This window comes from Numida meleagris, chromosome Z (assembly GCF_002078875.1).
Source record: "Numida meleagris isolate 19003 breed g44 Domestic line chromosome Z, NumMel1.0, whole genome shotgun sequence".
Taxonomy (NCBI): Eukaryota; Metazoa; Chordata; class Aves; order Galliformes; family Numididae; genus Numida; species Numida meleagris.
In genome coordinates this window covers 21,179,986-21,199,244 of record NC_034438.1, presented here as the reverse complement: position 1 = coordinate 21,199,244, position 19,259 = coordinate 21,179,986, and the positions used below count along the sequence as shown (strand labels likewise).

The following is a 19,259-nucleotide window of genomic DNA, read 5'->3' as shown; positions in this document are numbered from 1 at the left end:
CATCAATATTTCTTAAACCAATTTATAGCAAAGACTAAATCAGTGACTGAGACAGGGCAAGATCCCTTCTTTCGGTTGCGTTTTGGCAAAAATTTCTCTCCATTTGTGTTTACTTTTGAGACTCTACGAAGTATCTGCTCAAAATTACTACACAAATTATTTTTATTTCCTCAATGGAAATTACTTGCACTTCTTCTATTCAACTATTCACTATTCTATTCACTAGACTGTTTGCTACAGAACCAGAGCAGTCACAAATATCTTCCACGAAGTTGGAACTATAATAACAAACTTTACTAACTCTACGCCTTTGTTTGTTTTCATCTTATTTTTGCCAAAACCTCTGATCCAACAAACATATCCACTCAACTGTAAAACATATAGATGTGTTTGTAAGACATCTTCCTCACTACTACTTGCCTAACTCATAGTACTTTCAGCTACGTTACAGCAATCTTTCCTTAAAATAGCATCTCCTTGCTTTCCTATATTGTTTACAGAACAACTACACTTTCAGATAAAATGCACACAAAGCTTCTGATATTCTGAAAATGTTAAAATATTAGGGCAACTTACTTATAAAGAAAAAGAGGAGTACAGGAATGGAGACAAAATATAGCTGATCATCAAACTCTCTATGAAAGGGATTGCATAATGCTATGACAAACTGAAAAAACTGTTTCATACTTCATATTAGTGATCTTGCTGTCAAATTGTTCCAATGCTAATGGAATAGTCTGATTCTAATGCTGTAAATTGTCGATTTCACTACAGTTAACAAATTTGCATACTTCAAGTAACATACAATTCAAGCTGCGAGACTGGGCCCTGAATCACTCTATTCATCCTACTGAAAAACTCGCTTCTAGAAAAGTTACTCATTTTTACCAATAATTACACAACAGAGAAAACTTAAAAATTTTCAAAAAGAAAAGGTTTCAAATTTATCTTTTTATGTTTGCGTTAAGCTGAAAGCTGGGAAAGTGGGTATCAGATAAATGCCTCTAAAATATTCTCCGTGCCTTTTTGCTTTCCTTTAAGTAGAAATGCTTTTACTGAGCTGGTTTTCAATGTAATTCTGCCAGTTTTGCAGCTTCTGGGTGTGCATAAGCTCCAAGAAAAATGATGTATTTCACACAAGACTAATTTAATATATTGGCATTTATTACTTATTTTGATTAACAGACTTCTAAGTGCTTTATGATTTAGTGTTATATTGTGTGCATTTTTAATTCAGCAAGACGGCTAGTTGATTTGGTAGGAATTTATCTAAATACACCCCTCCTTATAAATCCAAAAGAAGCTGTCAGTACAAAAACATTAAAAAGGAGAGAATGACAGGAAAAGAAGAAAAAAATATTTGTTTTCCACAGCAAAAATACTGGCATGTACTGCTGCATCTTATTAGTTTAAAAAAGTGATTTTATACACTATTTAGAGCATCTTCCTTTCAGAACACAGTTTTTCAAACCTACCTATAATTTTGTATTTATAATTGTATTATAATTTTGTATCAGTTTCTGTTCTGACACAGCATCTCAAGCAGGTCACAGATTATTTCGTTGGTTAAAACAACTGATGTCCCAGTGTACATCACACAAATAATATATTTTTCTCGTGCCTCACTGTAGCAAAATATATAATTATATGTTTATAATAGTCTCCAAAGCTTTAATCTCCCTTAATTGAACCACAAGAATAGAAGAAGAGAATAATAAAGGCAGCAGCTCAGCAGGTATTGTAGATCATTAAGGAGGTGCTGCAGAGGACATCCTCATGACAGCTACTGTTCAGTTTTCCAGCAAGGATGGAACCCTAAACACAATGAAATCAAGAAAAAGAACTCGCAGCAGCTTTTAGAGAAGTCGCTTAAATCAGACAGATTTCTGTAAACTACTTTTTAAAAAATATCGCACGTAATTCATGCTATTAGTGCTAACTGTAGCAATTAAAGGCAGTAATTTTGTAAACAAAACTTGTATTAGCTATATGTTTTAATCATAGCTATACTTTCTCCATTGAGAGTAACTTCATTTACATAGTTACTATCCCAAATTACATGTCGTTATTTCTAGCAAAAATCAGTGTTACCAGAAAGAAGGAAAGAGAGCATTTCTGTCACATTAATGGGTAGAATGCTTGAAAAAATTACATTCACACATTCTAATACTATATATTTCATTCCCAATTTAAGTTTCAGCATTTTTAATCAGCAGACACAGTATGGTATCTGAACAGACAAAAAGGGAATTTGAATGGAACATAGTTTAGTCACTAGGAAAACTGGCTGTTGTACTTGAAGGGCTGGAAAGTCACATTTCAGCCTACTCTTGTAAGTCTCTGCTAACGTGTGCTGAATAGAGTGAGAGTATACAACAGTTAGCACCTTCTCTTCTCTGCCAAAGCATCTGAAATAGTTGCACTGTTTGAAACTATTACCTTTCTTCATCAGTTTTTCTGTTGCCAAATGAGGACCACTTATTGCCCACCTCAAGTTGCTCAGGACACTACAGCTGGTTATTCACTGCCCATGTTTGGCATCTGTTTCTCAATTCACCTTCTACACTTCTGCTAACCCAGCTGCAGAAATCTTGCCAAGTTGAGTGGGTTTGATGAAATGCGATTTGCAAGGAGAAAGATGCTAGATTTTTAAGAGGCATGTAGAATTTGGGTTAATGTTAAAACAAATACTATAGCAATTTCCAGAATTATTTTACAACCACAGAAAACACGGCTGAGGCATGTGCTCCCATTACATTAAAGCAACTCAGTGCATCGTATACTCTGCATAAAAGATTCTGCACAATACACTTTCCTCACCAGTAAAGAGCATTAAATGCAAAAAACTGTTCATATTATGTGAATTACATTTTCTGAGTCATTCTGAGTAAGCATCTCAAACTCCATATTTGATTTAGAGACAATGATCTTAATTACCCAAACTAAGTTTCAGGAACTCAGCCATAAGAGATGTACCAAGATACATACAGAATAATTGAATCATTAAGGTTGGAAAGATCACTAAGATCATCTAGTCCAATCACCACTCCATCACTAGATCTTGTCACTCAATGCAACATCTCCCCTTTTCTTGAAAACCTTCTTCAGGGATGGTGACTCTACCACTTCCCTGGGCAGCCTGTTCCAATACACCACCACTCTTTCCAAGAAGAAATTTTCCCTAATATCCAAGCTGAGCCTCCCCTGGCACAACTTAAAGCCATTACCACTCTTTGGGAAAAGAGGTCAATCCCTCACCTCACTACAACCTCCTTTCAGGTCACTGCAGAGAGCAATAAGGCCTCCCCTGAGCCTTCTCCTCTCCAGACTGAACAATCCCAGTTTCCCCAGCTGCTCCTCAGAGGACACTGTTAAAATGCTGTGTGCAAAAAAACCACCTCCAGATACCTCAGATTCATCATCCGGAAATGACCACGTTCTGAATTAACAGATCTACAGTGGGATCAGAAATCTACAGAGCGAGACATGGACAGAAACTTTGAACTTTGAAATACAGAATACTGGGGGGACGGGGGGGAGAAGGGGAAATAAAAATCAGGTGAACTTCTACATACAAATATCAATCAGTCTGCTGGGATAAGCAACTTCAGCAGTTATGAAGGGAAAGTTTCTTGTGAGAAGTTACTCTAGTTACTTAGCTACAAATTTTAAGTTGTAATCTACCTTTTGATATGTATTACTTTATTAGCATACCTACAGTAGAAACCCTCTGAAGTGTTTAATATAAATTTTACGCATACTTACTTTGGCAATATTTTTAACTGGTTTTCTCTAAGTTCCAGTATCTGGAGTTTAGTTAATCTGTAAAAAAAAAAGAAAAAAAAAAAACACAACAAATTATCACATACTACTCTATTTAACCATAAAAGTAATCTCAAAACTTATTTGTATTGCTAAACTTACACTTCAAAAGAGATCTACAAGTTTTAAATATTTTCCTGTTAGAACACAAATATGTTATATACAGAAATCTGCATGTTATTTTAAATTCATTTATTCATTAAGGTTTGGTTTTTGCATAGTGGCAAACAAACTGGATCTTGCCCACTTTTCTGCATCTCAAACACAGTTCTCTTCCTGCAGTGTACAGTTTTTTTAAGCATTTCATTGGATTCATTAGTATATGCTGTCCTCACATAAAGAAGTAGACATGTAATAAAAGGAGAAAAGCAGGATCATTCTGCACAAGTTATGATGATAAATTTCTAATACAGGCAATTTATCAAAACATTTCATCTCAAAGGCCTCAATAGTAGAATACCTGTGGTTTTCCAAAAGGTAAAAAAAACCATTAAATTCCTATTGGATTTCCTTCCATATTCTGTTTTTAGTCATCTTCTTAATCCATTTTGATATTTCTGTTAGAAGGTAGTTTGACCTTTCTCTGAGTAAATCCTTGGTGCAAAATAAATAACCTCTAAATCACAAACTGAGTTGCTTGGCCCAGATAAGTTCAAGGCAGTCTTGACATTACAGAACATACTGTTCCCAGCAGATTTTTTTTTGCATTAGGACAGAAATGAAAAAACTCTCTGTTAAGTGAAACACAAAAAAAAACCCTGAATTTCATTTAAAAAAAGACAAGGTCATAAAGACAAGAACTATACACATATGGCACGGTCAAAACAGGACAGTAAGCTCCAGGACTGAAAAAGGAGTTTGGTGAACAGGCCAGTCTTTCCTGAAGGTGCTGAAGTGAGTATGTTTTAAGGACACACATGAAATAATACATATTAAGGTGTGAGAACTATATCTAAAGTAAAAACAGAAAGTCGGAAAACAATATTTGCTTTTCCTCAAAACACTCTCTCATTTTTAGATGCCTTTGAAAGTAGCAGTCCTACAGATAACCCAAGAATACAGTCGATACCTTGAAATAGAGCAGAACTCAGCCTAGTCCAGCATGGCAAGCCATAGCTGCCAGCTGGTAGCAACTGCTGGAGTGGAACCCCCTCCCTGAAAGCTTTCAAAAAAAAATTCAAATGTGTAACAAGATTGACAGAATACCCTCCAGTGGGTAACTGAAACAGAAGAATTAAATCTCCTCCCTCCTTGAATCACTGGATATTGTCCCCACCTGTGTTAATATTATTGTGGCTGCACAAGCAACCCACATCAAAATGGGATTTGAATCCTGTTCAGACTTGGCCCACAGGGAATTGCGCAAGCATCCAGACTTAGAAAGCACCAGAGACCTGATTTTGCACTACTCTGCACTAAGAAAAATCTTTTCCGTGTTCTAAAACACATTGTTTTCAAAGGAGTTGTCTTTCCTCTAACAAGAGGTAAAACAAAAATGTGAAAACAAAACAGCTAAAAAGCAAAGCAAATGGAAGATATTTCTTGCACTTGCTCAAAAGCTTACTGAAGCAACTAAGCTCCTTGCTTTGCTTAGAACGTAAGTAGAAAGGACGACTTCCTAGCTTTCGAGTAAGTTACAAAAGACATTCAAGATCATGACGTTTCACTGTCAACCTGACCTACTGAATCCCATCACTACACCATGTCCCTTGCTGCCACATCTTTTAAATACCTCCAAGGACAGGGACATCTCTACTTCTTGGGCAGCTGTTCCAATGCTTGACCATCCTCTCCATGAATAAATTTTTCCCAATAGCAAATCTAAACTTTCCTAGCACAACTTAAGTCCATTTCCTTCTACCCTACCACTTGTCAGCTGATAAAATTTTGGGAAGGCTTCCACAATCAAACACTACATGAGGGCCCCATTGGTGCTTTGCTTTGACAGGGAAAACAGCTAGATTTTAGTTTTTCTTCACAACACATGTATGTAGTCAAATTTCTCAGTTGAAAGCAGGAGAAGCATTCATATGCTAAGCTATATATAGGTACACTCACACTTCACTGATTTTTGCCAGAACTCACTGTACAACACTTTCAATAAGCAAATTCTGTAAGCTTAAAAGACTGCCTTTGGTGATAGAAAGGCTCACAGCTTTGTGACCTTATTCCATGTCCTACCCTCTCTTCAGCTAACCTTAAGACTCTGGAGATACAAATATCTAATTTGTTACGTATAGAGCAGAGGCTACTAGCTAAATATTTTCAGTCTCTCCAGGTTGGGAGATATAGGCTGTGTCTAAAATAGCAATTTTCTTGCAGTAATTAACCAGAGATATTGGCCTCAAGCAATTGCCATTTCTTCCATTATTAACTGAGTGTTAATTCAAGTTTAATGTAATACCATACATCAAATACTTAGCCTAGCTGCTCTTTAATTTGTTGATGTACAGACCCACACTAAGCATCTGAATTTCTGCTCTGGGCCTGAAAAAACTGATCTTTAGTTTGAAAAAGAAGTACATACCAACAACCAGTCTACTTATATTATAGGAGGAAAAATAAGTCATAATGGCAGAGTACACATTTTCTGTTCCATCCTATCACAAAGATTTGTCATACTTAGAAGAAAACAATCTCTCAGCTGAAAAAAATACATAGCCACAAATACTTACATAACACCTAAACACAAAGCTATAGGGGAGTATTATTCAAGTGTGCCTAGTGTAATGGGCTTAACAAAATTATAATTGCACAATTTTTACGTAACCAACTTAAGCTACATTATAAAAGCAGGACAGCTTTTATTTAAAAGAAATTCTCTACATGAATACCTTACTCATGTTAATATATTCTTCACAATTTGATTTATGTAACTTCAAAATTTTTAAAATGTAGAAGTACATAGTAGCACACTTAGTAATTCACTATATAACAGCAATTATTCCTTGGACAGCTACTAATTATTCATAGAGAGAGGATTGTGATTTTTCACCTCTTTAGCAGCTTTACTAATGCAGAAATACTCCTTTAAAATCATAACTAAAAATGAAACAGCACTCATATACATGCATCCTATAGAGGGTTGTGTTTTGCAAAAGTTCTCAAACTTACTTAGACGTAAATAAATCAAGTTACTAAATCAGTTCAGTCTCCATTGTATGTTCAATTTAAAAGATATCCTAAATTAAAAACTACTTAAAATACCCTACTGCTGCAAATTGTTGAGAAACAAGATCAAAAGTAAAATCATAACAAAATCACAAATGAAGTTCTCTGGAAGCAAAACTCAACAGAACAGACAACTTTCTTAGTGTTCTTAAAATGATGCTGAAAAAAAGCCTCTTTGCTTGTTTTAAACATTCAGCAATAAAGTTTCCCTTTAAAGCTGTTTAAACATTCATGTGCAGTGAGCTTCAGGATTAAAATGCTCTGCTTATACATTTGCATATTTGAATCTAAATATGCACGGTATATTTAGATATGTAACAGATACAGTATTCTTTGGTACACATATGCACTTTGCAGAATTCTGCATGTTGGCATGAAGGCTAACTCTGGGACCCAAACTGCTATTAATAAATTCAAAACAGAATTTGGAAGTGGAAAAAAACACTATCATCTCAGAATTCCAAATGAAATGCCACATCTAATCACATCTAGTGATTTTTAATAAGCCTAACAGGCTTGACATGTATCGCTAAAGAACAGCAAGTAAGTAATGCTCATAAAGAAGGGGGAAAGAAAATGGATATCCTTGACCTCAATTCCATGCAAAACTTGAGCACTAGCCTTGAAGGAGAGAATAAAATGGAGGTGAATGCTATAAAAGCTGCATAAATATACCAGTAGTAATTTGCATTACACAGTTTTCTTTCCTAAGCATCAGGCCAAAGATTACTGATCAGTATTCAACGACCCATTTGGGGTCTATCCTGTTCAATACTTTCCAACAGAAAAGGACAGGCAAAAACAATTAGTCTAAAAAAGCAGTCACAGTACAATAGAATATTAGAACGTTAGGGAAAAGACTGCACAACCTTTAGGACTGGGGTGAAAAAAAGGTGGACAAGATGCCATGGTACCAAACGTTACAGTTATTATTTCCTTGTAATCACTCATTTTTAACTGAGCTGTCCAATGGATAAGTTGATCATGTGGGAAGCAACACTCAGCAGCTGCAGAAAGCACTAGAGGAAAACTATAGCATAATCACTGACATTTCCAAGAGAAACAAGATGATGATCATGACATTGTATAAGCCATTAAGAGATCTCAATGTGAATCCTAAGTATAGTTACATATGCTGTAATACTCCATCATTACAGAAACAAGTAAAAAAAATTAAAACTGAAACTAGTTCCAAGATATATTAATATAATAAGACACAAAGAAAAGCCTGTCATACCAGAGGAAAAAAGAATGTAGACCGTTTGTCTACAAATGATAAAGGATATGACTTTTCTACATGACACAGGATGGAGGAGGAATCAGAATGACTTATCTTAGTTTGACCACCATTTTTATAGAACATAGCTCAGCTTAAGAGTACCTTGAGAAAGAGGATAAGGTCGAGGAAGAGAAGAATGACAGAATCACAGAATTGTAGGGGTTGGAAGGGACCTGTAGAGATCATGAAGTCCAAACCCCCTGCCAAAGCAGGCTCCCTAGACCAGGTTGCACAGGTAGGCATCCAGGCGGGTCTTGAACATCTCCAGAGGAGACTCCACAACATCCCTAGGCAGCCTGTTCCAGTGCTCCATCAACCGCACTGCGAAGAAATTCTTACACACATTTGTGCGGAATTTCCTATGCTTCAGATTGTGGCCATTTCCCCTTGTTCTATCACCACACACTGCTAAAAAGACTCTGATCTTGTCCCTTTGCCTCCTGCACCTTAGATATTTATAAACATTAATCAGATCCCCTCTGAGTCTTCTTTTCTCAAGGCTGAACAGACCCAGGTTGCTCAGCCTTTCCTCACAGGGGAGATGCTCCAGGCCCTTTATCATCTTTGTGGCCTTCCACTGGACTCTCTCAAAGAGATCCCTGTCTTTTTTGTACTGGGGAGCCCAGAACTGGATGCAATACTCAAGGTGAGGCCTCACCAGGGCAGAGTAGAGGGGGAGGATCACCTCCCTCAACCTGCTGGCCACGCACTTTTTAATACATCCCAGGATGCCACTGGCCTTCTTGGCCATCAGAGCACACTGCTGGCTCATGGCCAACCTGCAGTCCACCAAGACCCCCAGGTCCCTCTCTGCAGAGATGCTCTCCACCAGGTCATCCCCCAACCTGTACTGGTGCACGCAATTACTCCTCCCTAGGTGCAAGACTAAACTTGCTCTAGTTAAACCTCATCTGGTTCCTCTCTGCCCAACTCTCCAGCCTGTCCTGGTCTTGCTGAATGGCAGCACAGCGTTCTGGCATGTCACAGCCATTCCTCCCAGCTTCGTATCATCAGCAAACTTGCTAAGGGTGGACACTATCGCCTCATCAAGGTCACTGATGAAGATGTTGAGCAAGACCAAGTGAGGAACACTAAATACAGGCCTGTAGGAGAACAAACACAAAGCTTTTAAAAGGAAAGAAAAGCCATCAGGATACAGAACAGAAATCCTGACTGAAAGAACATTTCCGATGTATTAATTCAGCAACATAGAAATCCCCTTCCTACTAGCTCATATAGTTCTGAGCAGAAGTTGAATACATACTTATGTTGTCCCAGTGTTAATATTGTCAGCAATAGCTTAGTTATATTTAAAGAACTTCAATTAAAAAAAAAAATCCAGAAAATCTCAAATCTCCTTTACACAATGACTGAACAGTTAGAAGTGAAAGGTTATTTTGAAGGAAATTTGAGGGTTTTGCATATTATTAGCTCCTGCTTATTCTGGAGTTCAACTTTTTTCAAATGTCATCACAAACTTTTTATCAGATTATCTTCTAATTTATTTCTTCTGTAAATTACTTTCTTATAGAATTGTATATTTTCTGTGCAGTACCATTAGTAAGCATGTGAGCTTATATAAAAATATTTTGAATCTGCTTAAAAACAACAGAAGAGAGAATTATTCATTTCAGTTTCATTCTCTTGGCTACAAGCCAGGATGTTTTAAGTCACAATTTAAATTATAAAGGAGGGATGTATTCTTAACAGCTATTAAGAAGCTGTAAGCACAGTATTGGAGAAATGGCTTTCAAGTTGCCTACCATAAGTGATTCGTTCTAAACCAGTTAGTAGTAATTAATGACTTCACAATTTGCCTAACCATTAAAGAAGTTACAGTACACTGTAAGCTCCACAGAAGAGGACAGTGATGAAGAAAGATGATAATGAATGAGGTTTTTTTTAAAATAACGTAGCATAGATTTGGTTATGTACACTTCCTCTCCTCCTCCAGTCTGCACTTTGCTTGAGAAGCAGTAGAAAATGTTCTGCATAAATTTAAAATTAAACATAGATACTATGTTTCAAATTCAACTTACCTGCCAAAGTTGGCGGGCAAAAACTCAAGAAATGCATCATTCAGGTACAGCTGTGTTAGGTTTAGCAGTTGGGAAAATCCATCTGGAAGCCTATAAATAAAAAAAGTAGCATAGTGCCTTCAATTCAATTATATTCAAGGCATTTCACTTAATGCTGTATTAAAGAACAGCATAGTACTGAAGTCCTATATACAAATAACATTAAAAGGTACAGAGGTACCTGAGGTTAGTTTCAAAATTATTTTTAAGTACTGAGGGCAGTATCTAGAGGCAATGAAAACTGCAAACAACAAACGTAGTCTTTGCTACATACTTATGATCTCCTGACACCTAGTGCAGAAGAGGTATTTTTAAAGGCAATATGATGAATTGAAACTTATGCAACACCTTTCTCTCCCCAAAACAGTTACCTTCCATGAAGTTCGTATCTCCACTAGCACTACTTTGGCAAATTAACTGTATTACTGTAGAACGTGACAGATAACTCAATTAATACAGGCTGTCTGAAAGACTGTGGTACAAATTTTGGAGTGAATCACAGAATCATAGAATTGCTCAGGTTGGAAAAGACCTTCAAGATCATCAAGTCCAACTGCAACCTAACCATACTACCCTAACTCTAACAACCCACCGCTAAATCATGACCCTGAGTACCACATCCAAACAGTTTTTAAATGCATTCAGGGATGGTGACTCAACCACCTCCCTGGGGAGCCTGTTCCAGCACTCAACAACCCTTTCTGTAAAGAATTTTTTCCTGATATCCAACCTAAACCTCCCCTGGCGCAACTTGAGGTCATTTCCCCTTGTCCTGTCGCCTGTCACCGGTGAGAAGAGACCAACCTCACTCTCACTGCAATCACCTTTCAGGTACTTGAGGAGAGCGAAAGATAGTGAAATTAATTTGCTATTAAGAAACAAAACTTTTATCATATTTCTCTACCTTCATAAAGAAGGAACGGACTGAAAAAAAGCTCACAAAGCCATGTGGTATAATGCCTCACCTATTAACTTAGGCAAATTACTTCAGAAGCATAGCTAAAGTGCACCTTAGCACATTGAGGATAATAAAAAAATACTTCTCCAGTACTTCTGTTCTTTGCCTCCAGTTACAAAAGTTGGCTCACAAAAAGTTGACTGGAGCACATGTGAGATTCATCAACATTTGTGTAAAACAATAAGTACCATAAAAATTACAAACTTACTTTGAAATTGGATTTACGCTGGCCTCAACAACTGTCAAGACTTTGCAGTTTTTTATGTTTTCTGGAAACTCCTGTATGCCTACAAAATACACGGAAAGGAAGAGAAACAGGGTTCAACCACTATGCTCCAAAACAGGCATAAAAAATGGTACAGTTAAAACTGCTAGTGATAAAAACTTTAACCCATTTAGAAGCTGGCGGACTAGTTCTCTAATGTTTCACTTCAGATAAGGTTTTCACAAGGTTTCACTCTTAGCACAAAATCAATTTCATTGCTATTCTATCTCTGGAGTGCTTCATTACATAGCACTGAGTTCACAAAACAACATCTCAGAGACAGTGTTCTTACTGATCATTACCAAACATTACAGAACTTGCACTTTGTAATGTACCTGAGAACAGACCCTCAGTTACAAATTTACTGCTTAAAATCTGAAAGTACATTTACAGGATTCATGGTTCTGAAGAGATCTCTCAAAATCTACCACATACCTGCTGTTAGCTTCAAATTATTTGTACAGAAGGAAAAAAAAATGCTGCAGATACACTTGTATGAAGACTAAACAATAAGGAATCTCCTCTTTTTTCTAAGATAACCTACAGAAATGATAGAGAATGAATTTGCAACCGAATTTGTGTTTGTCAGAAGCTGACAATACAGGCCTTGAAAACAGAAGATGGGTATACACTATATCAGTGAGAAGTCAGCTCTGAGCCATTCTGTTCCCCCAGACTTTCACCTCAATTATCATTATACCATAGAAAAAGTAAAACGACGGTATCACAACAACATTTACTTTTGCAATGTACCACTGCATTGTTCTTATACCTTACGACAGGTATTTAGAGTTTGGGTCTTTCTATGTTTGTACAGTTAACAAGATTAACACAGTATATCATAATCTAAGAGATAACACTGCCATCTAACAAGACAAGTAGTCAAAAAACACTTATTTTCTTAGCAAGTCCACTGATGGTGTTCAGGGGGAAAAGTCACTATGCCTACTTCATTTCAAATTAAGTAGAAAGTGTAATGCTGTCATTTTTAGGTTTTTCTTGACAGGAACCTGTTAGTCAGACCAGATGACTTGAAAAACTACTTTTGACTCATACCAGATGTTGTACGAATTTGAGTGGACCTGTGAATAGGGTCAAAAGAGGAGAAGACAGGGACTACTGATTCACTTTATCCCTCTCAGATCAAAATCAAAACTATATGCTTATAATGTAAAGTAGCTTCATTTCTGAAATACAGCGATACTCTCAGGACCAAAGGTAGCTTTAAAGATTGTAAAAAGTACCATGGAAAGACAAGAAATGTCAACCTACTGTTGCCACATCACCTTTATATTAAGGGAAACATTTCCAAGGAATTTAAGAATGTATGATTTTAATTCCTGTGGTAGCAAGAAGCCTCTTTCACCAAACAAGTATATCCAAACATACAAATCGAAAGCATCTAACCTGACACACAATCCTCTACCACACTGGATGCACAAAAATCTAGCACATGTGAAACCTGTCTAGATGAAGTCATGGACAATTTTTTTTTTTTAATAAAGTGCTCTCCCCCACACCTTTTTTTTTTTTTTCTGATGATCCAACTTTGTATATTTAAAATGAATCATAGCTACAATAATCACAGTAAACCACTGCTAAGTTCTTCCTTGGAGTCAGAGGAACGTTTCTATCTCACTCTATGCCATTAGGTCTGCTGTTAGAACTGAAGAGATTCTCTAAGCTTAGTTATTCTGAAAGACAGGCACACTACTGGCTTTGGCTTGCTCCTTAGATCAAAGGCTACTCTCCTCCAACATGTTAAAGTTCATTTATTACTAACATTGCCACTTCCTGCATTGAGAACTCTTTGACGCGCAGAAGACTCAGACTTTCAATAACTACTTAGAAACCAAAACACACAGCACATCTTCTAGAGACAAGAAAGTCAGTAAACTTGCACTCAAAAGAACAGCCAAATACAATATTAGCTATCCAAATACAGACATGTTATATCAGAATGCTTTTGTACAAAATTAGAAGACTCTACAGTAGTCTCCTGTTTGATTATGCCTTGGGCAATAGGCAACAACAGTTTTAACAACAAATTAACAACAGAAATTCAACTGATGCAAGAAAACTAACAATGAAGCAGCCCATGAGTTTAATTTTTCTTGTTCTTATAGCCAGGACTGGTACAGTATACACTGTTTTTACAAACTCACTCAACACCTCAGTCAGATAAATGGTGGCAGCCATTGTTACATGAGAAGTAAACTGGGGAAAGTAGCATTAGATATACATGTTTTCAGCACAGGTTCAGAAGATAACAAATTTGAGAGGCTGTTCCTCTCTGTCAGGTGACAGCAAATGCTAACTGCCTGCACATCAACCCTCAGACAGTCTCTTCATATATCTTTCCTGCACACTCAAAGCATGCAGCTAACATTGGACTAATATTCTCCCGCCAAGAAAACAAATTCAAAAAGTCACTAAGATTAGGCAGAAAGACACTGGGAGAAGATGAGAGATCAAAGTGCTGTGAGAAGCATTTTTTAAGAGGATCTGTTCTTCTTTCTCTGCTTGCCATCTATCCTTAGTACTCTGAATTGTCTTCTCCTATTAAGACAGCTCAGCAAATCTCAAGGGTCTACATGAATATGTCTTTTCACACTCCATTTGTAACACATTTATTACCACCCCCACCCTCCAAGAGGATCTGATGCAATGGACACCACAAAGTTGAGACCTACATTCTGTTTTAAAACTCATTTTCCTTTAGGATCTTTTATGGCTTCCTTAAGTATATACTTCCTTAAGTACATAATTAAGCATTAAAGAAGAGGTAGATACAATACATTACTGATTTGGGGGTTATATAGACTACTACAGCTTTATCCCATCCTCTTTCAGAAACAACATGCAGCTAGGTTTCTTAGCCTGCTGTTTCCTATTTTACATGACAATAATCACCTCCATCCCATTTCTGCGCTGTAGTTGATTTACGGTTCACTGTTTTTTTTTTGTTTGTTTGTTTTACAAAAATCACAAACCATCACATTTGTGGACTACAATCATTTGCAGAGCACAACAGGAGAAAGTAAGATTTGCTTGTCATCTTTAATGCTAACCACTGGCTATATGAACTGAGAATTGAATATGAATTGAGAGCAAGGTTCCTTTTGCAGTGCTGCTTCCAACAGAAATAACATTTACGTAATAGCACTTACATTTACTTGTCTGTCCCTTCCAAACCTTTTTCCCAAATTTCAGGCATTCTCAAATGCACTGGCCAGTTTCTACTATAAATGCCAATTAAAGAAAAAAAAAAAAGTGGGGATGAGGGCCTGGAAGATTGTCAAAGAAAATTTGGCAGCTAGGTGAGGAATGGAATCTAAATTATTGTCTGGACTGAGCCAAAAACAGAAAGCATTCATCAATCAGAGCTCTATCTGGCTAAAGCTCATCAGCTAGCTAGCATAACCTACAGAGTGCTGGTTAATCAGGATCCCCAGACCAGCTGTAGGACATGCCCGAAGGGGATACCAAAAAAGTCACACAGGGATTTCAGGTCAACAGCCAGAAACCTGAAGGTAATCGACCTCCGTTCTGGATCATATAGCAGTGCTGAAATAAGGAATTTCGCCTGATCTTTAGCTCCCCAAAGAGGAATGATTGTTTTGGCACAGCTCCACTGAGCAAATGTGCGCTTATGTCTCTCTCTTTGTTCAGAGTGGATTAAGGCAATTGTAAGTATAATTGGAGTCTCACTCACCATCTGGAGTTACACTAATCCTTCCTTATCACCAAGGACAACATTACCTGCAGAATGGCAGAGAAAACTGGAACCACCTTTACTATCCATCAGAAAACCTTTTTAACTCAGAAATACTAGCATTTCTAGGTTTACAGAAAACTGTGCTAGTCATATCCACTGTTGCTAGAAGCCTTTGAGGCAGTCCAACCCACCTAAATCCTATTACATCCTAGTACACTGCTGTTTCAGCCCTACTGCACTTTGAGGGAATATGCTCTGCAGTTTCTGCTCAGATTACGTAGTCCTATTTTTTCTTCAAAAATGCCCGGACTAGTATTTCCAGACTTCAGTTACTCTATTACTGTAACTATTACTATATTATCTAGTAACTATTACTGCTAGAGACAGAAGTGGCATTACCTCCAAATCAAGTGCCACCTCTTTTTTTCTCACATCAAAAGATTTTAAACACAGCCTTGCAAAAGAAATGTATTAATTCAATTCCTAACCACTAACAAATACAAGACCTGTGCAAGTCACATGGCTAATGCCTCCAAAGGAAAGAGTTTACAGCTGGATCTTTTGATTTGTAGGCAACGCGTGAAAATAAAAACAGTTTTTCTCCCCGAACAACAGACAGCACAACACCGAACAGACCTCTTGCTGCAAAACCAACGAAACCACAGCCCTCCATGCACCTTTTCCATTCCGCATCCTTCCAAGTGTAGGGGACACAGGCCCAGTTTGTGTGAATATGAACGCAACCTTAATTACACACATTCCTCCCAGGGCTAATCTATTCATCCAGGTTTTAAATTCCAGACGAGCAGCTATGAGGACCTGCCTGAAAGGGGCTCCACCACAAAAAGCACAGCTTCTGTTTGCTCTCCCACTCAGCCCTCTGCTACAGCTAAACTGACAGCTAATACAGATAAAACATGGCAACCAAAATCCTTCCAGAGTTCAAGAATACATAACTGTTCCAAAGATTATGAAAAATATTTGCAACCATGGAGTTTAAACTGAAAACTTAAAGTGAAATATCAGTCACATTCAGTCTGTTTTCATATATATGTATAGAATCCACCTTAATTCAGGATTTCTGCATACCTGTGGTATTAAAAGCAACATTTTTATTCACAAAGCAAACAGTGTCTTATAAATCAATTGATTTGCTACACAACGCTTACTCAGCCATTGCTCCTTCTTAAAGTTCATCCATCTTTCTAAAACTCTTACCAAGTCCCCTGCCACAGCTGGTTTCCAATCAGCCAGGAGCTCTAGCTTCCAGGAGATGCTCGATCAGCCAGCAGAACAGCAGCACCTTCCTGCTCAGAGCTGCAGCTCCAGTCCTGCACAAGCTTGGCTTCTGTGTGCAAGGTGGCACTCAGTACACTAGTGATCTCAAAGCAGCTCAGGCACCTCTGGTTTATTCAATGAAAGCCTATTCTAAACCAATCATTTTCAGAGTAAAGAACAACTACTGCAAATAGATTTTCATCTAGTTCTACAAATTGATATCTCAAAGTTTTAGAAACTTTGTATACTTTGATTTTCAGTTGCTTTTCTTATGCTCTCACAAGGAAGACTGTGACAACCACACTAACGTAGTAAAATTCCTTGCAAGTGTAAGTTTTCCTATTTGTTTAGCCTTTACTTTGTTTTGTTTAAATAGAAAAGTTCCCTTAGTAGAAGAACATTTGCTTTTAAATCTCTTATCTAAAAATCTCACAAAACATTTACAAGAATCTGAAAACATGCTCCACTAGATTTCCTCATATTTACTTGAAGCAGGCTGGATCACTGCGCTGAGGCCAAAGGGATGAAATTCAACAAGATCAAGTGCCAGGTCCTGCACTTTGGCCACAACAACCCCATGAAACGCTACAGGCTTGGGGTAGAGAGGATGGAAGACTGTGTAAAGGACCAAGGGGTGTTGGTCAATACTTGGCTGAACACGAGATAGCAGTGTGCCCAGTGAGCCCATGTAATGATTAGTGCAAGAATGTCAGTTGATTTCTAAATCTGACAAGTTAAACACCGCTTTCATTTTTTAAAAGGGAGAAAACAGAAAATACTTCGGTAGGAATATTTTTACGGTGAAGAAAAATATACTTTTATTAGTTGTGATAACTATTACAATATTATTAGTTTTACAAGAAAATACAGCATCAATACTATTTTTGGTGCTCATTTTGTTATGGTATCCCGGCTTGTATCAGAAATAGTGTAGTTAGCAAGAGCAAGGAAGTGATCATCCCTCTGCACTCAGCACTGGTGAGGCCACATCTTGAGTAACGTGTTCAGTTTTGGGCCCTTCCCTACTACAAAGACATCAAGGCCATGGAGCACGTCCAGAGAAGGCCAACGAAGCTGGTGACGGTTCTGGAGCACAAGTCTTACGGGGAGCAACTGATGGAGGTGGGATTGTTTAGTCTGGAGGAGGCTCAGGGGAGACATGATTGCCCTAACAACCTGAAAAGAGGTTGTGGTGAGGTGGGGGTCAGCCTCTTCTCCCACAAAACTAGCAATAGGACAAGAGGGAATGGCCTCAAGTTGCACCATGGGAGCTTCAGGCTGGATATTAGATAAAACTTCTTTCAAAGAGTGGTCAGGTGCTGAATGAGGCTGCCCAGGGAGACGGTTGAGTCATCATTCCAAGCGGTGTTCAAGAAATGTGTAGTTATGGTACTAAGGAATATGGTTCAGTGGGCAATATCGGTGGTAGGTGGACAGTATGTCTAGATGATCTTAGAGATCTTTTCCAGCCCTAATGATTTTATGATTCTATGAACTGTTTGACAAGTATCTACATACAACTCAGCAATCCAATTCACCTCTCTGTCTTCACTTTATGAAGTCCTTGTCTCAAATTCTACGCTCTGAAAGTCCTAGAAGTTCCCTTTTGCACTCGTCCTCAGTTCTATTATGGTCATTTGCAGGTTTATAAAATGAAAAATAGAAACTCAATCTTTATTTTGAGGGGTTCTTGGAGTTTTTTGGAAGGGAAACAGAGTATTTATACTGTCCATGTAATGATTAGTGCAAGAACGTCAGTAGATTTCTAAATCTGACAAGAACAAGTTAAACAGTGCTTTCATTATTTAAAAGGGAGAAAACAGAAAATACTTCAATAGGGATATTTTTATGGTGAAGAAAAATATACTTTTATTAGTCATTATAACTATTACAATATTATTAGATTTACAATAAAATACAGCATCAATACTGTATTTGGTCCTCATTTTGTTAATGACATGAGGACTTAACTACATATAATTACTATGTGGCAATAAAATATTTTACTCACAATGTAATCTGCTTTTTTACAGCACTTCCAAACTTCTAAAAAAAATTATCATTTTATGCTCACGTATGTGCCATACTTTAAGTTGGCTTTCTCTCCTTGCCATCTGCATACTATTTTTTGCCCATTAGAAGGTTTAATATTTCCAAAATTCATTTTTGAGAGCACTTGCAAAATTCAAAATATGAAGTTTCTTTCATCTGAAGGCTTAAAACCAAATTCTTAGCAGTTCAGAGAGTAATGAATCCTATTTTGCTGTAGGCCTCTTGATCCATTTAAATGGAAAATGCCTCATCACTTTCACCAACAGTAACTCACCCTGTTAAATTATTATTACCTGATACAGATACTCACGGTCTTAATTAGAGCTTGTCACATAAACCTACCTAAGCATGCCAAGGCACAGGAAAATTTTCTAAACACGACAAAGGTTGTAGACAACAGTTTTGTTCACAATGCTGACTTGAAAGATTACCAAGACTCAGGTGGTTCTGAGTTATGTCTGATTCACAGCTGGAACCCCCAGAGTAATGTGAAACTAAAAGGTAACATGAACTTAAATCTGACTTGCTTTTTCCCCACCCCCCAGTCACCCAGGGCTGAAAAATTGCTGTTGCCTGTCCAGTCACTTTTGGCTGATACATTATTGTCAACGGTTTACAGGCGTTAGGCCCGATTCCGT

The 19,259-nt window shown here is 37.5% G+C and overlaps 1 protein-coding gene across 7 annotated transcripts in view; it reads right to left on the bottom strand.

The window, feature by feature from the left end:
• Positions 1-19,259, bottom strand: part of ERBIN (erbb2 interacting protein) — a 114,080-nt gene that overhangs the window by 34,632 nt on the left and 60,189 nt on the right. For all 7 annotated transcript variants that reach the window (XM_021379495.1, XM_021379494.1, XM_021379492.1 and 4 more), the window contains 3 exons: positions 11,517-11,595; positions 10,312-10,401; positions 3,766-3,822 (listed from right to left, as the gene is read on the bottom strand). In XM_021379495.1, coding sequence (XP_021235170.1) covers positions 3,766-3,822; positions 10,312-10,401; positions 11,517-11,595 — 226 coding nt within the window. The remainder of the gene's footprint in view (positions 1-3,765; positions 3,823-10,311; positions 10,402-11,516; positions 11,596-19,259) is intronic.